General features: G+C 40.3%; 1 protein-coding gene across 1 annotated transcript; it reads left to right on the top strand.

The window, feature by feature from the left end:
* The first annotated feature begins 2,250 nt into the window (after nt 1-2,250).
* On the top strand, nt 2,251-23,797 carry BPNT2 (3'(2'), 5'-bisphosphate nucleotidase 2). The gene is made up of 5 exons (XM_059466337.1): nt 2,251-2,905; nt 15,129-15,288; nt 16,235-16,330; nt 18,163-18,324; nt 19,483-23,797. The coding sequence occupies exons 1-5, from the start codon at nt 2,519-2,521 to the stop codon at nt 19,752-19,754; spliced, it is 1,077 nt and encodes a 358-aa protein (XP_059322320.1). The 5' UTR covers nt 2,251-2,518; the 3' UTR covers nt 19,755-23,797.
* The last annotated feature ends 1,063 nt before the right edge of the window (nt 23,798-24,860 follow it).

Below are 24,860 nucleotides of genomic sequence, written 5' to 3'. Positions count from 1 at the left end.
TGGGCACTTCCTGTTTTCCACTAGTCAGCAACGATGCTGGCAAAGCAGGCACGACAATACACTGCACTGTAAAGTACTGCTGACAAAACACTGCTAGCCTGGACAAGGATGGGAGCTCACTAGTTCATATGTTCTTGCCATAGGCTCTAAAAGTGAGACACAAAACTCCCTCTGCTCTGGCACACTCCCCATTTTCAAAAGGAACATTTCCATTAAAATTTGTCCTTAGCTCTCATGTAAAGGGATAAATCTGCTTTTGCTAATAACACAGATATATAATTTTTTTTTCACAAGCTGATTTTATTTTATGCCTACAGCATGGTCTCTGGAAACTCATCTTACAGGTTGAAGCAATAAAGAAACCTTGCCTGAACTATCTTTATACCATCTGCCAAGAGCACTTTGCAAAGATCTCTGGGGTGCTCTGGAGCCTAGGTGAAGCCAACAGCACCCTGGATAACATAACACCCTGGATAAATATGAAGAACCTGACTTACGGATCTTGGGAAAACAACATGGAAAATGCCAGACTGCAACCTTTATAATGATATTGGTAATTACAGAGTAAGGTTGCTACAGAGAAAGAGGCTGGCAGCATATTGTCTGTTGGTTGTGTGATTGCATTCAGTAATGAACAGTCTCTTGTAAAACCTGGCACAGATGGTACATACAGTATCACAGAAATAAGGAGCCCTCTCTCCACCATCTTCTTCAGTTTACATTACTGTTAATATTTTCTATGTTTACTGCAGGCATAAAAATGTAAATAGCAAGTAATAAATCCATTAATTTTCTACCTCTGTAAGATCTTTGCAAACTTCAGTGGGACAAAAAGCCTAGTATTTCACTTTCTTTCCATTAAGAAACCAGTTCATAAAGTAGCAGGTTTTCTTCCTTCTTCTGAGTTTCCTCCTTCATAGTGGAGTTTAAAGTTCCTGTTTACTGAACACATACAAAAACTGTTACTGATAGCATTAAGCAGCATTTGCTGCCTAGCTATTTGCTCATTACTGACACAAGTCTACCCTGTCTAAGATGAACCCTGTATTGCTGCACAGCTTCTTACCAGTCATTATTATATGAAATGTTGAACTGTAAAAGCGATGTTAAGGAAAATGATCAGTGTATCCTTTCAAGCTCCCATTCTGCCAGAGAAGCAACTGCAGAGAAAAAAAAAAAAAACAAACCAAACAATAAAATCAACAATTTGCACCTTAAAAGGAATGGAAAGCTGGAAAGCATGGATGTTCTACTTTTTGCCTAATAGCACATAAAGTTTAACCTCAGCATGGTTGGAGTAAAACCCAACTCCTGAATACAAATTAAATGCTTTCCCATTCTATGATCCTTTAACTTTCACTCCCTGCACATGCACTTGCACTTCAGGGAGGGTGCAATCCTGCAGGACACTGGATATGTAACCATGTACATGTAGATGCCATTGAAATGGAAATGCAGAGGAGACTATAGGGCAACTTCAGTTTGCAAGGCTGGTCTCAATTTTGGTCTTTATAGTTTTCGCATTCTTGGTTATGTAAGTTTAACACTTAAAAAAAAAAATACCCAAGCAAGAAACCAAGATACTGCATGATCCCTAATAATCACTTCTTCCCACAGTCACTGCCAAGATCTGCTTCTACAACCTGTGTATCAACAGACAAAAAAGCTGCTCTAATAAAAAGCATTCAAACAATGCTGAATTAACATGGTTCTTTTGTTTTTAATTTACTGAAAAACTAATAAAAGGAATCAGAAATGAGACCAGAAAGAAATCAGATTCTTCCTAGTTCCCACCCCAGATGTCCATCCTAGCTATGAAGTTTCACACTCCCCCAAAGCAACTGAGGTGCAAAGAAAAAGTATAAATTAAGCCAGGTAGGCTTTTATCACATCACTTGGCTGAGGAGATAGTTGGATTTGCTTCATTTTACTGAATGAGAGGAATTCTTCGAGGAACAGAGGGGTAGACAGTCAGAATGTCACTATGACAAAAACAAGAATTTCTCAACAATGATGCTCAGCACCCCTAACAGTGCACCTTCAGAAATTTAGCAGCAGTTTATGCCAACAGCAATTTCCATCAGAAAACTCCCTCCCAGCGTTCCGGGCGGGCTCGGGGTCCTGCCCCGCGGAAGGAGCACCTCCCTCGGCCCCGCCGCTGCGGGCTCCTGGCGCATCGGCTGCCTAGAGGGAGATGAGGGAAAAACCAGCCCAACCCACAGAGCTCAGGAGAACCAGCGGGCGATGACCGTGTGTTCTATCATGGATGAGCTCGGCAGGTAGCGACGGGACCCGCCGTGCTCCCGCCGGAGGCACAGAGCCCGGGGGCAGCGGGACGTGCCCAGTGCGCGGGGCGGGCTCCGCCTCCGCCTGACCCGGATACAGACGGCGCTGCTCCCGGCCGCGAGCGTGGAGCCGGCCCGGCGCCGCCGCAGCAGCAGCCGCGGAGCGGAGCGCCCCGGCCGTGCCATGGGACTGTGGTGACCGCCCGGCTCCGCCGCCCGCCCGCCCCGCGGCCATGGCCCCCATGGGCATCCGCCTCTCGCCGCTCGGCATGGCCGTGTTCTGCCTGCTGGGGCTGGGAGTCCTCTACCACCTCTACTCCGGCTTCCTGGCCGGCCGCTTCGCCTTCTTCATGCTGAGCGAGCCGGCGGCCGGCGGGCCCGAGGCGCCCCACGGCTCTGCGCCCGGCGGCGCCGTGGACCTGCGGGAGCTGCTGGCCGTGTCCGTGCTGGCCGCCGTCAGGGGCGGGGAGGAGGTGAAGCGGGTCCGCGAGGGGAACGTCCTCAACGCCAAGGCGAAGGGGAAGACGCGGGAGGGGGCCGAGGAGCAGCTGACCACCGGCGACCTCCTCTCCAACCGCAGGATGTTCTACCTGCTGAAGGGCGCCTTCCCCGCCGTGCAGGTGGGTGCCAGGCGCCCTCCGTGGGGCGGGGGCTGCTGTGGGCCCGCTGTGGAGCCCCCGGCGCTGGGAGCCCGCTGTGGAGTCCCGGTGTGGGGCTGCTCCGCGCCGGCGGCTCTCCGGTCTGTAACAGCCGGCGGGAAGCGCTGCCCTCGTTTGCGCTTTTCCTTCCCCTCCCGCTGAATTTGTGGCAGTGCCACCTCACGCTCCTCGCCGTGGGTGTTGGGTTGCAGGGGAAAGAGTTGCAGCGTGTTGCAAGCGAAGCCACGCTGGTGAAACAGTATCAAACACTGCGGGCATGGAGGGGTGCGGGGAACACCGGGTCTCGCTGTTGCGGATCCTGAGCTCTGTGGTTAGGGATGCAGGTAATTGTGCAGCGCAAATTCCGCCTGCGGTTAAGATGCGGAGATGAGGAACGCCGTTGCTTTGGTAGTTATCCGTCCTGCTGGTTGTCCTTGCTGCCGTCAGTTGTGGGGAGAGCCAGGGGCGGGAGCAGCGACGGAGAATTCGAGGCTTAGGAGCATAGCGCTGCAATAACCGAGTGATTAGCGCTCGCGGCTGGGGGACAGCTGATAAGCGTATCTGTGTCAATACTGTGGATCACTGCCTACCTGAGCAAAATGAGTTTGCTTTGCTTTCAGAGGCACACACCCCTTCCTGCGCTCCTTCGCTCCTGAAGTCTGGATCTGTCTCTTAAGGTCGCACCCTAAGCTTTGAACTATATTTCGAGGATTTTTGGGGTTTGTTGGCATTGTTTCCGCTTTCACTTCAGTCAATGAGAACTTCTGTCTTTTGGTGTTAAATTCCTTAGCTTTTCATGGCCATTTGAAATGGGTAGAAAGCCCTAAATTTGGATCTCAGAAGTGGTGATTTCTGGAGGGGTTGGGAGAAAAAGTAGTTAAGTCCAGTTTTTGGTTATTGAGTTACTATTCAATTTTCAGTAGCTGTTTTGAAAGTTTCACAGATAGATGTGTAGTTTTTTGTTTGTTGGCTTTTTGGGGTTTTTTTGTTTATTTTGGTGAGGTTTTAAAAGTGTTGTAAAGAAATTATTGAATATGAAATCTGGAGGAAACAATAAATTCTTCAATGTTTGAAATAAACTTGAGATGTGACTAATCTTCCTCTACAGAAAGATTATGCTGGTTTTGTTTTGAAGATTTCCTGGATTTTGTCTGTTGGTGACAAGGCACCTTCACAGGCCCAGTGTTAAAGGAAGAAAAAATATTGATCCCTGTTCTCTTGCATTATTCAGTGCCCTTAGAGATCTTGGCTTTACAGCTTAGCTGGCTTGAAACCTCTATGCTTTCTCCCCTTTCACAGATGGAGGGACTTAATTAATCTAGATTAAGAGTTGTCTGTGCTTGTAGAGAAGGCTGTGTGTTCTGTCTGGGCTTGAAGAACACAGTGGACTGTGTATTGCCTGCTCTGTGGTCACATGTAAACTTGCTCTGGAGCCTGGTATTCCTAGCAGTGACTGTCTGACTTGTGTCTTTCTGGCAGAGGGTGTTAACTTTGAAAATCTACTTTTTAAAAACTTGGGTACTCCCTTTTATTTTTCTCACAGGTGATGTGTGCTGCTAGTCTTTAAGAATAGATGGTACTTTGGAAAGTGCAGATGTGTTCTCAAAGGCAGTATAAAACTGAAAATGTGTGCATAGGTCCGTGGAACTAAAATACCAGTCATATGTCTTTTCTTTTTCCTAACTCTTCCTTAGACGGAGCTTGAGCACTGAGGTTATCTAGGATGAGTGTACTTGACAAATTTTTCAGGTGATTTGGAGTTATTCAGTCTGACAGATCAGCTGTGGGACATTAAGTATTCTAAGAACATGATGGGGATAATAACAGCTTACCTCATGTGGTGTTTAAAAAATACTCACCAAGCTGTGTATACACTGATAAGCCCATGATGAAAATGTATTCATAAACATTTGCCCAAACTAAAATCAAAGCTTTATTTTACTACTGTGTACATACTATGTGTGCTTCTCAGGTGTGAAGGCAAGGTATCATCTCAATCTAGTAATCCTTCAAGTGCAACTTCAGAGCAACCCATCTAAAACTGCAGCTCTTTCATGGAACAGAGCTGCTGAGTCTTGGTGTGAATATAAGAATTATAGAGGATTTTCTGAGGCAGTATAAATTGCATAATGTAAGAAATATCTTCTTTATATCTGTAATTTTATCCCCCTTGTTCAGAGTGACACTCCAGCATAAAAGATGCTGCTGAAGTCAAGTAAACCTCCTCTCCTCTCCTTGCTAGAGAAAATGGTGCTAATAAAAGCTGTCAAACAAAAACAGCAATAATTCCAAGAGTAAGCTTATGCAAAATGCCAATTTTCCCACATCCTGAAGTTCTTGAGTTTAACAGGAGAACTTCAGTGTTTAAATTGTTGCCAAATGCTGCATCCAGGAAGAAGATGAACAAGCACAAAAACTAGGTGCTAAAATATGCCTGTAAAGCAAAGGAAATGGAGTTGTTCAGTCTGGACGAGAGAAGGCTCCTGTGAGACATTACAGAGCCTTTCAGTGCCTGCGGGGGGCTGTAGGAGACCTGGAGAGGAGTTTTGTACAAGGGCATGTGTTGACAGGACAAGGAAGAATGACTTTCAATTGGAAGAGAGCAGGTTTAGATTGGACATTAGGACAGAATTCTTTACTGTGGGAGTGGTGAGGCAGTGGACCAGCTTGCCCAGAGAAGTTGTGGATGACTGCTCCCTGGAAGTGTTCAAGGTCAAGCAGGATAAAGCCTTGAGCAACCTGGTTTAGTGGAAGGTGTCCCAACCCATGGCAGTTGGAGTGAGATCTGGAAGGTACCTTCCAGCGCAAACCATTCTATTACTCTATGGTTCTCTAAGAATAACTGTGGCTTTCCAATATTTCAGAATAACCAAGGGGAGTAGTCATTCAACTGAAATAAACTTAAGTCAGTCAACAGTGTTACATTCCTTGTTTTGTGCTGCTGGACATAAAAAGGGAAAACATGCAAACAGTTTTTGTGAAGCAGACCTGAATCTCATAAAGTGTGGTTATTAAGAGAAGATAGAAGAGTTAGGCTTCTCACATGCAGAAGCTGAAATAAATCTGGAAGAAGCCTTATCATACTAAGAGGTGGGATTTATTAAAAAAGCCCTTTCAAAATCTGAGGGGAAAAAAATCCCACAGAAAATGTTTGCCTTTGTTCTCTTGAGTAAAGGTATTGGTCTCTACAGAGGAAGAGGAACTCCACTGCTGACATCAACTGCTCTGTTTGAAATAAATAGATGCATTTGCATCAGTTGAGACTTCTCAAGGCTGTGTTAGGTAAGATCTAGGTAGGAGTGTCTCAACACAGTTTTAAGACTGTGTAGATTTAGTTTCGATTTAGAGGTGGTGTTTTTATATCCCTCAGAAACAGGCCTGAGAAAAATAAGGGGCAACTCACTTACTGCTACCTTGGGTATTACCCAGTGTTGTGTGATTGCACTCAACATCCAGCAGTAAATATTTACATGTGTATTCCATGAAGCATCTTTGTACAGTTGATTTTAAATATACTTGGTGCTAAAAGAGATGCATTGCTTTCTCTTGGTGAAGTTCTCAACTGCAGTTACAGGCTTGAGGTGTTACTGCTCCTGCATTACCAGCATGTTGTCCTCATTCATTTGTCATGCTAAGAAAGAGTTAAAGGTCTCATCCAGCTGTAATCATCCCCTCTGCTGCTTTCATTTTTTATTTATTTTGTTTATAATTTCTGGGTTACTTCTTTCCTGGTTGGTTCTCCATGCAGCCTTATTAATTCTTGTGCTGGCACAGTGGTGGTGTGATAAGGACTGGGGTGGGAATTAGGTGAGGAGATTAAGGAGATGCTTGACCCAGCCCTGCTGCTGGGATGGGAGTGGACTGGGGAAGCATTCTTTCCAAATTCAATGCTGGTATGTTCTGCTTAGAAGAGGTTCTGTGAAGAAATGATCTCATGATAGCAGGGTTTCAGCAGCATTACCTGCTAAAAGATCCCTCTCAGATCATGCCTTAGGGTCTTACTCTTTTAATGTGGCCTGTCCAGGGATCAATGTCAGGATCTTGATAACTGATTGTATCCCAAGTAAAAATTTGAAATAAAAGTTATTTAAAAGAAAGGTTATTTAGGAATACCCTGGTTTCAGTTCCCACTACAGCCCATCTCCAGCACATCTGAAGGAGCAGCCCTGCTTGATCACAAAGGGAGGAATGACTGACAGACTGTTCCTTAAACTTGCACTTTGACCAGATTACCTCTTATCCTCTGACTGAAAAAGCCAATTTTAAAGTGACCCACACAATTCTGCTAGAGTTATTTTCACAGGATGCAGATTTCAGTCTTACTGGTCAGATTGTATTCTGCCCTGCATTTTCATTTTGAGCTGTTTTGGCTTCTTTTTGTTCTAAAGTCGCACCAGCTATATCTGTTGTTTTCTAGTGTAAATACTGAATAGACTTTCATCTTGTCCGCTCCCTTTTTTTTATATTGTGACTGTGGTGGAAATGAAGTCTTCCTCCGTCCCAGTCTTTTTCTTTGAGCGTCTTTTTTTGAGTCTTGTCACTATTCTAAATCCAAATCTTTCCCAGTTATGACTGATGATAAATACCACATTTCAAGCTTATGCCTGATAATGCTGCAATCAGCGCTTGAAATGAAACTTTTAAGAACACGTCACTTTTACTTTGATTTTCTTCTAAATTAATCTGACTTTTGAAGATTAATGACTGCAAGCATTCCTTTTTATCAGGCTATCTGAAGTACTGTCTAGGTTTCAACTCACTGTTTACAGGCTTCTGATCACAGTGCCAACTACCCAACGTAAAAAACTGGAATTTCATCTGAGATGGCAAGCTCTGTAAGTGATACTGAGTCTCTGTGAAAGGCAGGTGTATTAAAGAAGTGGGTTTAAAAAAGGAAATATTACTTAAACTTCAGAGGTATTGCACTTTAATGAGTAGGTTCAGTAATTTGTCATTTCATGTTGTGAGAATGGCCTCCTCAGGTCTTAGGGAGGAGAACTTTTAATAAAGTTTGTGTTCTTCTGACCCAGATGATCTTTGCAGAACCCACTGCCAGTGGGTTTCTAAGTTAAACAAGAGGTGTGCATGTTGATCTGAAATCTCAGTAATAGGTGTTGTCTGGAGGTGATACATCTCCTTACATGGGTTCCAAATGATGCCAGATGACTTATGCCCACTCTCTCTGCATGAAAATAAAGTTACTGTCAAACTTTATGCTAATAAGCTCTGTGATTATCTTTTCAGATGCAATTACAAATAGTTTATTTGGCTTGTTTGTACACTGCGGGTGTTTAATCTATCATCTGAGCATCTGGAGAGCTGCATTTCTTAGTGTAGCCACTCACAAAGAGTGGACTTTTTTGGGTATTATCTATTTTATTGGTAAATTTCTAATCTGTCCTTATTTGGATGTTTTCTTAAAATGAAGTTCTACAACTCTTGTGACAAAGCAAGTCATCTCTTTCTCTTTGCTAGACTTGGGTCTGTATAGAACTGTAATAGAGAATTTTGCCATCTACTGAAACCACTTGTGTGAGCTAATAAGCAAGTGGTTTTATTTTCCTGGTCTAAAATTCTAGATATTTCCGCAGATTACTGGTGGAAACAGTGAATCCTGTGACCTGTGCTGATTCCCTCAATTCCACTTTGTTGTTTTCACCAAACTCTATTCATTGTAAGTCCATAGAAGCAGAGTTGTCATTGGATGTCTTTATCATTTATTAAATCCTGTTTGTTTTAGTCAGCTTCCTGCTGGCTTAATGGCCAAAGTCACCTAATGAGTGTTGATAAGCACTAATTGAACTTCTTGACATTTAGAATTGTCCAGATTCTTCTTTGCATATTCTGTCATCTTGTTCCTGCATTAAGGAACTTCTTGTTGCTAAAATAAACAAAGATGTAGTTGATGATAGAGGAAAACCTCTGTCTGCTTTGACTTAGGTGCCTTGAAAAAGGCATGTGTCCTTTTTCAGTGTTGTGGCATAATTATAGAAATACTTGTTGTTTTCTGATCAAATCAATGGCAACATGAGACCAGTGGGTTTTATGCCTCTGATTATTTTATACATTTGTATGATTTTATACCTTACACATTTCTATACAAATATGCTTTGTAGTTTTAAACTTAATTAAAAGTTAGGACTTTAAACTTATAGTTTCTGAACTTAATTACCTTTTAATAAGTTGGTTTTTGGTGGTTTTTTTTAGAAAACCATATAATTCTACAAGGTCTTCTTTCCATTCATAATAAAATCTGCCTTGCTAAAACTATGTAAATTGACCCTTGTCAAGAGGAATATTTTTGAGAGGCATGATGATCACCGCTTATTTTTCCTTTCTAATATGTTGTGGTAATCTAAGGAGGAAAAGAACCTTTTCAAAAGCAAGCAGCTGGCTTTAAAAATGTCAATGTATTGAATAAAATCCGGGTTGGCTTTTTTTTTTACTATGCTGGTAAGGCTACTATTCAAATTTTTTAAAGCTTAAAGGCATTTTACATTTACAAAGAGAAGTGGTACTTTGATTTCCCAGTTTGCATTCTTTTCAGAGTTAATTAACCCAAGAAACAGTTTTCATTCACCACCCCTGAATTTGAAAGTTGAACAGAAGGGATCATAAATGGTCCTGGATGCAGGTGAGCTAAGTCTTGGCGTGATCTTGTGTGAAAGTACACCCCTCCCTCTGTAACAGATTCTGGAGCCTTGTTTTGTAACCAGGGGAGGTTAGATATTTTCCTCAGATACTGGAAATAATGGTGCTTTGAGTGCTTTTTGCTCTCCTGGAGAGTGCTCTCCTTTTGAGCATATTGATATGTCCTGACTTGTCTAGTGGGTGTTTACATTCAGAGGTTTTGGCATCTGATTCCTTCACAGACTTTGTGTATGTACAGATGCTGTGAGAAGCTGAGACAGCTTTCACCTCTGATACATTTGAGGAGAAAAACAGAGAAGCAGAGCCAATGGAGGCAGAGCAGTCAGTGTAGCACAGTGAGTATAGGGTTGCTCTTCAGCGCAGTGCAGCGGCAGTGGTTGAAGGGGTCTTTAAGTGGGGGAAATCCCAAAGACTGCAGCTTGAACCCCTCTCCACAGAGTTGGGACATCTCTGAAGCACAGTCACATAAGAGCAAATCAATTACAGTCCCATGAAACTACCTTGTAGGTCAGTATATCTTTCAAGATGTGTAGTTGTGGGTATTGTGGAGTCATAAAAGCAACTTGTGTTGGGAGGGACCTTAGAGATCATCTTGTTCCAACTACCCTGTTGTAGGCAGGAATGCCTTCCACTAGACCAAAGCTGCTCAAAGCCCCATCCAGTCTGCTCTTGAACACTTTGAGGGATGAGGCATCCACAACTTCTCTAGGCAATATGCTCCAGTGGCTCACCACCCTTACAATAAAGAATTTCTTCCTAAAATCTAAGCCAAATCTCTCGTCTTTTAGTTTGAAACTATTCCCCCTTGTCCTATCCCTATCCGCCCATGTAAAGAGTTATTCTCCCTCTTTTTTTATAAGCACCATTTAAGCACTGGAAGGCTGCCTTAAGGTCTCCCAGGACCCTTCTCTCCCTTCCAGGCTGAATAAACCCAGCTCTCAGCATGTCTTCATAGGAGAGATGTTCATTCTTCTCATTATCTTTGTGGCCTTTCTCTGGACCCACTCTAACAGGTCCACATCGTTATTGTGCTGAGGACTCCATACCTGGTTGCAGCACTCCAGGTGGGGTCTCACCAGGGCAGAGGAGAGGGGGAGAACCACTTTCCTCCATCTGCTGGCCATGCTGCTTTTTGGATGCATCCCAGGAGGCTGTCTAGGCTGTGAGCACACATCCATAATAAACCACAAGTGTATCTCTGTTACGCTGCTCTCAGTGAGTTCCTTCAGTCTGTACTCATGCCTGGGATTACCCCAAATCAGGTGCAGCATCTTGCACTTGGACTTGTTGAACTTAGAGAGGTTCTCATGAGCCAGCTTCTCAAGTTTGTCCAGGTTGCTCAGGACAGTATCCCTTCCTTCTGCTGGGTCAAGTGCACTGCTTGGCTTCATGTTCTCTGCAAACTTGCTGAGGGTCCACTTGATCTTACCATTGTCATTGATGAAGATATAAGAGAGCACCAGTCCCAAAATGGAGCCTTGATGGAGACCATCACTGACCTCCATGTGGATGTACAAGTTGTTGACACAAACTTTCTGACTGTGTCCATCTATCCAATTCCTTATCCACTGAGTAATCTTTAAATCCATGTCTCTCCAATTTGGACCTAATGATGTCATGTGGGACCCTATCAAAGGCCTTACAGAAGTCCAGGCAGGTGACACCAGCTGGTCTTGGCACCCTTGTCAACTGTTGCAGTCACTCCATCTAGAAGGCCACCAGGTTGGACAGACATGAACATGAACTCTTAGTGGCTGCTCTAGACATTAGTACAGAAGGTGTTATAAATATTTATAAATAATTATAAAGTATCTTCCACCATCCACAGAGGACATCTCTCAGTCTCTCAGAAAGATGGTGCTGAAATCACTGTTGGTTTGTTGTTTGCATTTACTTTTGCCTCTCCACTTCTTTCTTCCATCTCATGTCAGGTGGATACAGGTGGCAAAGTTGAACCTTGGGCATGCATGATCATGATCTTGGGCATGATAATCACTGGTGAAGTGGCTGCATAGGTCATGCAGCAACAAATTGGTTGTGCACCAACAAAACAAAAACAATCACCTAATAATGTTTTACTAATGTTCCCCTGTGCACACTCCAGGCTTGCAGGCCTCCAGGTTTTTAATTTCCTTAGTCCTATTCAAATCAATAGACTTATCTATTGAGTCATAAAATCAGAATAATGTGGGTTGGAAGAGACCTTAAAGGCCATCTAGCCCAACCTCCTTCAATGAGCTGAGACATCTTCAGCTCAGTCAGATTGCTCAGAGCCCCATCCAACCTGACCTGGAACACTTGAGGGATAGGGCATCTACTACCTCTCTGGGCAACCTGTTCCAATCTCTGGTTTTGAAAGGTAATATCTGGAATACTCCTATTTTCATATTCTGACTGGTAAATGTTTACTTTTCTTGTTACCTGAACTCTGTCGGGATGTTGTTTTGGTTTTTTTTTTTGTTTTGTTTGGGTTTTTTTTTTTCAGTTTAAGCAGCTTAATTGGTATTTTTATAATACAGGTGTGATAATATTTGTGTTGTGCTTGTTTTATTTTCTAATGAAACAGCACTAAGATTTGGATTTCAGAGGACATCTGTTTGCATATATTTTTTCACTTTAGCTTACCTTTGATGAGTGAATTCAAAGGCAAAACTACAGTTCCACTCTTTCAGACCAGGAAAAAGTCTGAAGTGGTGCACCATGCCAGGGACAGCTAGCTAGTATTCAAGCAGGCTTTTTGGGTGATGAGCTGCCATAAAGACAGCATGAAGTGCTGTTAGGGACTGAACCAGCACAGGACAGAGAGCCACTGTGAGATTCCCTGAAGTCTTTGAGTGGCCAGGACTGTTGGGTGTTGAGAGCACTGCATTTATCCAGACAAGTTTGTAGTACACTGGTGTTGCTTCCTGTGTTCCTGAGCAGATCTGTGTTCCAATCACCAGCATGCTGGACAGGAGTGATCTCTGTGCAGAGGTTTCCAAAGGCTGGAAACACCTGCCTATTTTGGAAGGCACAGCATGAACTGATCCTGGTATTGGTGTTGGATCTCTGCTACTGGCTTCCATGAGCAGCATCCCTCATTTGTTATGGAATTCCTGCACCTTAGGGGTTGGTTTTGGGGAAGCTCTGCACTGGTGAGATACAGCCAGACTGCCTTGTTTAGGAAATAAGGGGTTTTTCTTGTTGTTGTTGTTGTGTGTTTGTTTTTTTTTTTTTTTCTTTTTAACTTTTCAGCAGTATTCCATGCACTGATTTACATATATAATATTAAACCTTTGTGTTTGATGCAGTTCTTTGTGAGGAGGGCTTTTGCTTCAAGCATAAGTGGGGAAGATTTCCAAAATGTAGTTAACCTTCATGTCAGTGCTCAGCTTCCAGAACTTCCCCAGATGGGCTTTTACACTTTACAGCTGTTAGATAATTAACCCCAGAGAGTCTTGCTTAAATAAGATCAAGTGCCTGAAATGTCTGGCCTTGTGATTGTCTTTCTACCATAGCTACTCCTAATTTCTGAGTGAGGATTTGGGATTGCAGTGGACTGTATATCCATATTGCTTGAGAAAAGTTTAAAGTGTAAGGTCATGGCTTCTGGAGGCTGCCAGCAAAAATGAGAATGACAAATAGGAACATGGAGTTAACACAGAGGAATGTTTTCCAGGCATATTCTCATTCATTAACAAAAAAAAAAAAAAAAAAAAAAAAAAAAAAAAAAAAAAAAAAGAAAACAGGAGGAATAAAAGAAGTTTTAAGGGTTGGTGAGCCCCTCTCAGGCAAGTATTCAGGCAAAGCTACAGAGTAAATTCTCATGTGAATAGAAGAACAAGTGAACCACTTTGGAGTTTTGTTTTTGTGGGGTTTTTTACTTTCTCCAGATGTCTTTCCAACCTTATCACTCTTTCTCTATTTTTTTTCTAGTGAAATAATTATATCTGTTGAGAGAGACTCCTCACAAGCATTATAAATGCTGCAGTGTCACGGCCACTGCTACAAAATCTGAGCTAGTAGGTGGTGTTTCTCTGAAAACAGTAGCTTTCAGATAGTTTCAGACTTTACACTCTAGTGTACTGTAACAACAGGTTTAACAAGATATTCTTCCTTTTGAGCATTGGTTCCAAGCCCTTAACTTTGTGGAGGCCCCTTTCTTCTGTTGAGGAAATGTTTTTTTTATGATGGTATGTCATGTGCTGTAGTGGAACTTAGACTGCCTAGGGGCTATGTTGAGACTGCCAAGTCTGTGGAACTACTCATCTTGACTTTGCAGGACTGTTTTCCCCAGGGGGAAATGCAATCATCAGGTTTATTGTATAGTGACAGATGTTTAATTTGTAAATGTCACGGCAACTTCAAGAGCTCCGTGTTTGGCATATAATGCTTCAAATACTGGTTTTACGTGAGAAGACAGCTATGATGTATGGCTGGAGTTGCTGCAGTTCTGCTTCCTTCTTCATTTGGAGTTCTCTTGGAGAAAATGGCCCCTAACCCTTGGCCAATACCCTGTCACAGTTGAGGTGTGTGTGATGTCTTTTCTTGTCATGATGTGAGTTATGTAAAAATCCTGCTCACATAAGGTCTGTCACAGTCAAATGTAGTCTGATAGCTCTTTCATTTTCATTGTCTTTCCATGTCACTTGCCTACAACTTTTGGGATAACTGTGTCTCTGGTCATCTAAAACTATCGTGACACTGCAGTCACAAGGATGTTGCGCTGGGTTTTGCATTTTTGGAGTTTTACTCCATTCAGCAGATTAGTGCTGTGTGCTCCACTACCTGGCCAAACTCTGCTTGATGTACTGAAATGCCTTCTGGTGTGAAGTAAAGTTCATTAAGCTGGGTAGCAGTTGACAACAGGCTTAAAGATGACTTTTGACTGCTGTTAATAAATGTTCTTCATGGGCCATCTTAGGACCTTACCCCAACCTACCCTAAAAATGGATATAGGATGTTATTACTTGTTTGTGAAATAAATTTGTCTAACAGTTGTGTAGTGGTTAAATTCAACTGAGCTGCTTAATCTTCTACTTGCAACTCAATGCTTGCAGCAGGAATATGTATACTAAGATTTCTTCTTGTCCAAGTCATGCAGAGTCTGCACAATATCTGGTGATAGTATATTTCTACATTTCCATGTGCTTCTACTGGTTTATATAAATTGAATTTTAGACCCCCTACTGTCTGTGTACTGTATGATTTCTCCAGAGTCAAATGTTCTGCCTGTAGTACTTGAAGCAACTGCATTTAAATATTGATTTAAAAAAATGTGATTCATACTGTGGGAATGTTCAGTAGGGAGACCTGCAGCCAAAGCAACAGTGTCAAGCTGTGGTGTGGTTCACAGTAAAATTCTGGACTGTGGTTTTGCATTGCTTATCACATGAGTGTAATAATGAGAAAATGAAAAAAATTCCTGTAATTGAGGTGAAGGAAGGAAATGAAAATGTGAGCAAACCTGTAATTTTCACAAGTGCCACAGTTACTGTATTTGCAGTTAATGCAACTACTTCTGTAGTTACAACATAGTTATGTTAATGCAACTACTTTTGTTGTCTTACCACAGATAAATTCTGAGGAGCGTGTTGATACAGCTGATCAGGAGACAGTCTCCTGGGATCACAGTATTCCTGAGGACATAAAGCAAAAAATACAGCCTAAAGAGGTGCCAGCAGAAAGTGTCACTGTCTGGATCGATCCATTAGATGCTACACAAGAATACACAGGTAAGTGATTCTTGCTGAGAAGTCATGTGTGTAATTCTGATGTTTGCCTTTTACACTGGAGACAAGATAGTAAGTAAAAGGACATCTCTTGTTAAAATGTCTTATGTCAAAGCTAGCGTGATTTAACTGAACAGATTGCATCATGAAATCTCTGTAGTTCTTATTTTACAACATTTGCTTTTATGCATTCCAACTCTGAAATTACTTTGGTACCTTTACAGCTATCTAGTTGCTATAATAAATGGTAACTGTCAATTATGGATTGTACTGGAATTACACATTTTTTTTATTTTAGTCATTACTGTGGTGACTCTAAGTATCTTAGATTTTTGGTTTTGTTTCTTTAAAGGGAATACTAAGTAAGTATCCTATTTAACTTGATATAAGAATTTTTTTGTTGTCATTTTTAAAAACACCATGCATAATTCAGTCTTTCCCCTTTTCAAATGTTTTAGGATGTCACATAAGCAGTTCAAGGCAATCCAACTAAAATTCTTGCTGAAAAGTACTAAGGAACAACTGGAAAAGTGGGATTTTTTTTTGTTACCATGTAATTGATACAATTATCCTTTCAAGTGGATGTTCTTTGGTTTTTGAATTCGCATTTTTGAGCCAATAGAGGATAGGAGGTGAGGCAGAGAAAGGAGAATGGAGGGGCACAGATTGCCATGAAAAGATATGTTGCATAAGACACAGCTGTTAGCATTAGACCTGTAGGAGTATAGGTTACATCTACTGAACAGGAAAAATTGCTGGAAACCTGAAAAGTCTTCAAAGTCTTTTGCAAACTGAAAGGTTATTTGAAGATACATTAAAGTTATATAACTGCAAGAGGCAGAATATAAACTAGTCTTCAGAGAATAATCTGAATAATCTCCTGTCTATTTTCCTTTTGTGTTCTTGGCATCTGATTGTAAACTTGCTCACTTTCTTGTTTTGCCTGCAGAGGATCTTCGACAGTATGTCACGACCATGGTTTGTGTGGCTGTAAATGGTAAACCAGTAATAGGTGTGATACACAAGCCCTTCTCATCATACACAGGTATCTTCATGCCTTCACCTATTTCTATGATAGCCAGTCATAGGATTAATTGAAATTTGATGTTTGAGAGAACATCTCTAGGTATAAATGAGAAAATATACCAGCAGCAAAGGGGCACTGCAGCAGACCACACAATTAGAGCTGTAGGTGTGTTCTGTGCTATAAAACCACAAAGGAAAATGCTGCCCTTGTTTAAAATAAAAATGATGCGTTTAGAACAAACAAACTGAAAATATTTTAAAGAGCTAAGATCCCTTCAATTAGAGTGCTTAATTGCAAACAAAAAAAAAAGTTAAACCTACAAATACTGACCAGTTTGATGTGTGCTTTTAGTTTTTAGCAAAAAGAGCACTTTGCTCATTTAGCAGAATAGCTTGGATCTGTGATAATATACCCAGGAGCTGCTGTGTATTCAGTGTGAATTAAAAGAAGATTTAATAAAGATCTTAATGGCAACTGTTTGTGTGTAGCAGGCAAGACTGTCTAACATAGCCTTATTGATTATCTGACATGTTTTTAATGCCACAGCTATGAAGTAATTAATTTTTCAGTATTAATGATGTATCAGCAAGCATTGCTGCAAGTTTGACAATTTTCCTGCACTTCTCAAAGCTTCAAAGTAGTTTCAGTATTCATGTGTATTTAAAACAGGAATTGCTGTTTACATTTTCCCTTAGGCGATACTGACCTCTAGAGTTCTGAAATTTTGCAGTAGCTCTGGAACAAAAACTAAGTCTGAATAAATGCATTTTGTATTTGTTGTCCTTTTTTGGCCCTAAAACACTAAACACTCAACATTTTGTGCTAAATGTTTTGCTGCCTATAAATATGAATTTAATTACCAGTCACTTAAGTATGTACTATATTCCAATATGCTTCAAGAATCTTGGAGATTTTGGAACATATGTTTTTAGGTGTCAATATCTATCTAAAGAAATGGGTTTTTAGCATTGTAATGTTGAGAATTTATCTCCTTTGCTAAGAGTGAAGTGTGCAATGTTCAGACATGGAATCGGAGGAGATGCAATGAATTCTGTCATTCTGCGTGACAAGTATTCATTTTTCAAGCTGGAAATACCAGTATGTTTTGAGTCAGATTGTTCCTAATACTACCACACAAATACAAAGCAATAAAGGGCAGTCAGCATTGTTATTACACAGAGCTCAGTCTGTTGCCAAACAATCTGGTTCTCTGCTGAGATGAAATTGCTGGGTAGTTTACTAAGTAAATGTCAGATTAATGGTTAGGGGATACCACCTGCCAAGCTTGGCTTTGAACTTCGTGATGAAATAAGTGGGAAGTTGTGGATTCTAAATTCTATTCTCTGAAACACAACATCAAATATTTTTCTTTCTAGCACTATCCTCCTGAGCTATTTCCTTCTTTAGCATTACTATCCTTCTGAACTAAATGACTCCACAGCATTTTTAGTATCTGCTTTAAAGGGTAGTGGGGCTTTTTGTTCTTGCATGAAAACATTGTCTGAGGAAATACTGGATGTATTTCTGTCTAGGAGCCATCCTTTTAACTTTGGTGGGTTTCTAATTGCAAATTCTGAATATTAACTACTTGGGATTTTTCCTTCTTATTCTGTGTTTTGGAATTATCACACAAGAACAGTCAGGTTTGGGATAATGCCATATGCACCAATGTGTGTGTGGCCTGTGTCACTTCCCTTGTACTCGCCCCATCCTCTGTCAGCCCTTTCTCTTTTACAGGAGTGAGACATATTCAGTCAGAAGTATCAATTCCATATTGTTAATAAGTACCCTTTTGTCCTTACACTTAGATTGTCTTGTAAATCTTAGTAGAACTTTTGTTTCTCTTGTAGCTTGGGCAATGGTGGATGGTGGGTCAAACGTAAAAGCTCGTTCCTCCTACAACGAGAAAACTCCGAGGATTATTGTGTCCCGCTCCCATGCAGGAAAGGTTGAGCAGGTTGCACGGCAGACATTTGGAAATAAAACTGTGATAATCCCCGCTGGTGGAGCAGGTTTGGTTCTTTATTCATCTTATCCATTTTGTTGCTTTTGGATATTTTAATGGAGTAGCGCTTACTAGACAAAAGGGTATGCTGTAGTGTCTTATCTTTTTCCTTTTGTCTTTTGATCTTCACATCACTGAAAGCAAACACTTGACAATAGAGACAAAGTTTTTTCTGTATTTAGGAGCCTACATGCAAACTTGATTCAGGCTGTTCACAAGTCAGTGTGTTACTGAGTCTAAGCCTAGGCCAGCAGTGCTGTTGTGGTCCTTTCATTGAAACACACTGATGAGTGTTCATGGAAGGCACTGATGCCTCAGTGGGAGAAAAAGTGTTGTGTGACCACAGGCACAATCATGGAAGAAAATCTGTTAGTTGTTAGTTAGCTGTTAGTATGGTTGATTTAAAAAAAAAATTAAGAAAAGGGCCATTAAAGTTTGGTATTGTTTATTGCATTTATGTCAAAAGAGGAAAATTAATATCACTAAAGTCCATTTTTATCTGCCTCATACTCAATTTAAAGGAATTTTAAAATACTTTTTATTTATGCAATGTCCTTGTGCATGTTATTGACAGAACGTACATGGGAGACACTAGGATTTTTTTCCTTATTTTCGCAGAAATGTTATCTTTGTGTCTTTAATGTGAAAAGCCAGAATTCCCTTACAGATTGTTTAGTCAAGAATGTCTTGAAGCACTTAATCAAGTCAAGTCAGGTGCTTCTTGATAATGACTGTAAATGTCAAAGTGAAAGTGTAACTGATTATAGCAGGGCTTGTCTTGTCCAGGGCTTGACTCTGTTTAAGAAGATAAAGAAATGAACAGCTTAATGAATCAAGAATATTGCTCAAAGAGTTGAAAATCTGAAAGAAATTCCATAAAAGAATGGATACTAGTTTGAGTAATTACTTTGTAGTGCATAATGAATAATAAAGGGGAGTGTCCTGGGCTGATTTACTTTATTAGAGTGGTATATACATCTTCCTTCTATTGCAGTAAAAAGCCAGGGAGAAAAAGATAGACTTGAGCATGGTGTAGAGATTGAGAAATGAATGAGTAAACATAAGAGCAGAACTATATTTGAGTGTCTGGTCTTCTTCTTTTAATGTGTTTTGACAGGAAAGCTTGGTTTAATTTTTTTTTTTAACCCCTGCCCATTTCTTCTAGGTTATAAAGTGTTGGCCCTCCTTGATGTGCCTGAAAAGAATCAAGAAGAAGCTGATGTGTATATCCATGTCACCTACATTAAGAAGTGGGACATATGTGCTGGAAATGCAGTGTTGAGAGCTTTGGGTGGCCATATGACTACCCTGACTGGTGAAGAAATTAGTTACACTGGCTCAGATGGCAATGAAGGAGGACTTATAGCCAGTATCAACATGAACCATAAAGCACTAATTGAAAAACTTCCAAATCTGGAAAAAACATCACACAAATAAGCATGACTGGTGGAGAAGTACAAGTTGTACTTTTGTAGCCTCCAGATGCTCTGTCTGAAGAAGCAGGTGTGAAAACCTGCTGGAAAAGATGCACAACAAAGCAGTTTGGTGTGGGTTTGGGGACTATATCTTGCATTGGGTTTTGTCAGCGGTGGTATTTAAAAAGAATAAAATAATAATAAGAATTGGAAGTAGGAAGGGGACGATGGTCTCGCACATCAATTTCCATGTTTTATTTTTTTCAGACTGTTTTCATGCAATTCTTATACTCAAGGTGCATTTACCATATATATTGGTGAACATAGGTGAACTAAAGAAAAATCCAGTTTTTTTGTTAAAATAACCTAAGTATTTCTCACAGGAATTTCTTGAAACCTTTTACATCTTATTGTAGTTTTAGTGATTCCATAATAAATTAGGTAGAAAAAAAGCTTGATTTTTATAGGCATCTGATAACTGTAAATGGTTTATCAGGAATCATGACTTCATATTTTGTATCCCCTGAATGGAAAGCACAAGAAGGTTAATTCAAATCTATATGCAGCAACAGTTTATCTTTGACAGTGTGGCACTCTCTGCTTTTTAAGAGAAAAAAGGAAATGTTTTTTGATTTCTTTCCTGAAGATGTAAACCAGTTTTAGTTCAGGTGGGTTGCGAATATTGGTGTTTTATTAATCAGTGTAATTATTTCCTTATACCTTTTTAAAAGAAGGCAGCATTTCCTTGTATAGTTTTTAGCAGTTACTTCTTGTCCTTGATTTCTGCAAGCAGTGTTGAAGATGCATGCTAGATTTTTCTCTAATGTAGGGCTTGTTCATCATGTGATGTTTGTGCCTATAGAAGCAGCTTCCTTCAGTACCTCTTATTTTGTTTGTTTGGATTTTCTTTCCATTGGACAGAGTCACAGGGAATGAGTTTTACAGAAATAGTAGGTTGACTGGTTAGTTCCATTTCCAACACAAGATATAAACCAGCACTTTTTCTACAACTCCAAGAACAGCTTTTTCTTTTTAGCTTGCAGCACACTCTCTCCTGCAGAAAGCTCTTCAGCCATTCCAAACAGCTTGTGCTTATTTGGTTTGTGGTAATTTACAGAGGGAGAAGAAACCGTTTGAACTTGAATCTGCTTAAGCAAGTTTGAAGAATGTGTGGCACGTGAAGTACAGCAGGGTGTGCAAAATTTTACTGAAAAATGTTCTTTGCAATCCAGTACATACAGAACAAAATGCAGGTCCTTTGATATCAAATGACAATTTGTTGTACCTCTAGAAGTTGTGGACTTCTATCTCCAAACATGTAACCATCTGCATTGTTGTTCTCTGCACCTCCCTGAAAGGTTTCAAAAGGTTAAAATATATGTGTTATTTGAATTATCAGAAAATAAGCTGCCCATCTCTCCTCCAGAATGCTAAAATTCTGAGTTAATATAGATGGTTTCTGTTCAAAGTTTGTTCAGTAAAGGCTTAGGCTGCTTGATCCAAACCCTTAATTCTTTAATTTTGACTTCTTTCATATTGTTAATGAGAACTGCTGTTCTGATTAAAAAGAGGTTTTTCTCCTTAGGTCAGTAATGGAGAATGTTTAGATACTACTTTCAACTTCTAGCTGAAGTTCACATTTCCAAAAAACTTCCCAGATGTTACATTACTACAGATGCAGACTTTTATTTCTTAAACTAACTGGCAAAGGAGACTGAAGCTTAGTCCTATGAGCCTTTACAGGTAGTTTTTGGAGAACTTCTTTTCCAACACAGACACTATTGCTGCTCTTTGAAAATAACTTTTACACATCTAGATAATACACAAAGCAATTTTACTTTCAATTCTTAAATTTAAGAAACTTCTATATGCTATAAGTGATCATACCGTTTTTAAAAAGGATTTGATCTATTTCAAAAAGTTGTTGAGCTTCCAAACTTCAGTGAAGACTAAAAGAAACATATTTATCAAGGTTTTAAGATTTTACAAGAAGATTGCAGCTTTATAAGGCAGATTTAAATGTCTTAAAGCCTAATTTAATAAAAACAGCTGTTTGTATGTTTATTTGTTAAAGAACATGGATTAAAATTTAAATATGAGAAATAGCCATAGTATAAAAACCTGATTGTGTCACAGAGAAGGAATGCACAATATTTAAGTAGGCAATTAAGATAAAATCTGTGGCAAGTTGGGGTTTTAGAATCAGCTTGAAATCCTATGTAAACATGCTTCCTAAAAATGGGACTGCTTTTATTCTGGGGAATGCTTCTATCACATCCTTGCATAAGCTCTGATCAGACTTCCTGTATGGGAAATTAAAAATGTTATGTAATGTGCAAGGGCTTACTTGTATCAGTTGAAGGCATAGACCAGTGAACAAAAGTATTTGCCTACATTATTTTTCCTTAGGAAAACAAAGTACCTTAGGAGAGGCCGTCCTTTCCTTCCTCCCTCCCACATGCTGTCTAAAATGCCTAGCCTTCCATTAGGAAGACTTGTGCTTGTTTAGACAAATTAATATCCTAAATTGCTTTGTTGCAATGGATCACAGTGTTCAGTACCTTTCACAGGGGACCATTATTGGCCTAATCTCACTCCTGGTGAAATTGAGGAAGAGGTGGGAGTGTGGTGCCCAGTTAATTACTTGTAGTAGAGCCTGAGCTCGTTTCCCACAGTTGAGGGCTAAGGTAATGCTTGTGGTCTCCCAGTGTAATTTAAAGAGCTTTGGTGTGAGAATAGGTGAGCAGCTGGTGAGTATCAGTTTCAGATGTCATTTTGCAATAAATGTCACTCTTATGCAGACCAGCAAGTATTCACAAGTGCTTGCTTAGTGCACGCATCCTGGTGCACTTTGTTTGTATGGTGTTAACACTCAGCTTGTCATTTCTTTGACTGTTTACACTCCATTCTGAAACATTCTGCTTAAATTCTGGCTTGAATATTTGTTTGGTCTCATCAGTGTGGATGTGACTTAACCTTATGCCCAGAGGGTAGGAAATCATCCATACCCAAATCTGATGCTGGGCTACATCAGTGTTCTTTACATCTTAGCCTTTTCCACATGAAGCTGTCACACACCATTTTTAGGGATGCTACTTCAAACAATTGCATGTTGTAGGTAGGTCCTACAAAAGTATATATTTTAAAAAATCTTAATTAAAAAAAAAAATCATAGTAGCATTCTAGCTCCAAATAAGGGAAGTAAGATAATGTATTATTTTAGCATTGGTTTTCCAATGGTGGATATTTTGAGTGGCTATTATGATTAAGGTGGTTGCAAGTGAAATTATTCTAAAGCTGTATGTATTTTCTCTTTTTCATTCTTCTAAAAAGAGTGTATGATAGCATAGATAATACCTGATATTGTACCAAGAGCCCTAGCTTTCATTCCTTGAATGAATATTTTTAAATAAATGGAGACAGAAATTAATGGGTTGAATATTGTATTTAACTGGTTTTGAGATTAACCTGTTTGCCAGACTTTTACAGATGGATTTAAGAACCGTTTGTTCTGATCTACAGAGCATGTAATGATAATGAAAATACATAGCAGATATGGCATACTATGGCATACTTGGAGAGTGAGTTAACCATACAGGTGAAGCTGCAAAGTTATCTAGTGATATTGTTCCATATATTTACTTCATGGTTGTTACAAGGGACAGATTTTCTAAGTGGCTTCAGGTGTGAGAAAAGTTTTGATTTTTTTTTTTTTAAATGGCCAATGGCTGGAGACCAGAGGTGGGGAGGGGAGTCAGTACGGGGTTAATCTCTGCTTTTTTGTTTATAAGTAAGTGTATTCCAATGTCTTTCTAGCATCCTGTTACTTATTTGGGTTGCACAACAGTAGTGCAGTGTTGGATACTTGTGATTTAATGTCTAAAACAAGGAGTCCACATCTCCCAAGAATTGTGCAGTGAGAAGTGACCAGGTGTCATTCTGGGCTTCTGCTGTGTTATGCCAGCAGAGAATGGCTGCTTTGTGGTCTCCTGGATGTCATTCCAGTAGCGCTTTCTCTCACAGAAAACTGTTTTTCCAGGCTACTGTCTCCCCAGTTATGCCCAACTTCTTTGTAGATCTGTTTTCTGAAGTAAACAAGCAGTTGAAAGAAGCAGATGGATGTGCAACAGAGGACAAATATTTTTGTTTCTTTGTTTTTAAATTGCAGTAATTGTTTCATGTCTCTTGTCTTTCAGGAGTTAGTTAATGGTGCAGGTAAGATTCAATGGACCACAAATAAATGCCTGTGGGATTTTAAGCCCAAGCAGGAGGAGGGCAGGAAGGACTGCCTCTAACCAAGGCAAACGTCAATGGATGATTTTCAGTCAGGCCAATCATGCTGAGTCCTTCATCTCTGCTTTAGCGGTTTAGGCCCTTTCACACAAACAGTAACAAATTTGACTTTGCCAAAATATCACTGATAGTCTTGTCTTCTAATCTGCTGTCCTCAGTGATAAAACTGGACTATATCTGCTTCACTGTAATGTAACTCCTTGAGGCAAGAATGTGGTAACTCTGAGGACCCAATTGTGACCTGTGAGCCACACCTTCCTCGTGGCAGCTCTTGCAGTGATGACCTAGTACTTGCTGCAAGTGTCTTCCCACCCCACAAGCAGGCCATGCATCCCTTTTGAGAAGCTGTTGAAGCCTTACATATTTTGGTTTTCAGGTGCCACAGCAGCTCTTTCAGCTCTTCTGTAAGAAGTGCTCATCCAGTTTCCTCTCTCTGGAGCCATTAATTAGTGGCCACTTTTCCCTCTTTGCTCTTTCTCTCTCTTCCATTCTGATCCTTGATCCTTTTTTAGTCAATGTGCACAAGGAAAATGAGAGACCAAAGATGAAGACAGTCCCAGAATGAGAGGACTCCAGCAGTCAACTATCCAACTTATCCTGAAGCTGGTAATGTTTGGGACTAAGGTCTAAAGCAGTGACTGATTCAACCAGAAGTTGCCAACGAAATAATGGGAACATGGAGAGGTTCATGCAATTCGGGGTACTGAACATACGGTTCAGTAGTTAAACACCCAAAAAGAAGGAGAAAGTGGTTTTTCATTATAATGTTATTATAATGTTCCAAGCATTTGTCATTTGTGCCCCCCCAGGTGCAGAGCTTCATTGCTTATGAAAG

This window comes from Ammospiza nelsoni, chromosome 1, assembly GCF_027579445.1.
Source record: "Ammospiza nelsoni isolate bAmmNel1 chromosome 1, bAmmNel1.pri, whole genome shotgun sequence".
In the NCBI taxonomy this organism is placed as follows: domain Eukaryota; kingdom Metazoa; phylum Chordata; class Aves; order Passeriformes; family Passerellidae; genus Ammospiza; species Ammospiza nelsoni.
The sequence above is the reverse complement of the archived record's forward strand: the minus strand, read 5'-3'. Positions and strand labels throughout refer to the sequence as shown.

Excerpts from the sequence above, each read along its gene's own strand:
- BPNT2 (XM_059466337.1), top strand. The coding sequence starts at position 2,519 with ATGGCCCCCATGGGCATCCGCCTCTCGCCGCTCGGCATGGCCGTGTTC. Across the intron at positions 2,906-15,128 it reads GCGCCTTCCCCGCCGTGCAG|ATAAATTCTGAGGAGCGTGT; the intron begins GTGGGTGCCAGG and ends GTCTTACCACAG. Across the intron at positions 18,325-19,482 it reads AATCCCCGCTGGTGGAGCAG|GTTATAAAGTGTTGGCCCTC; the intron begins GTTTGGTTCTTT and ends CATTTCTTCTAG.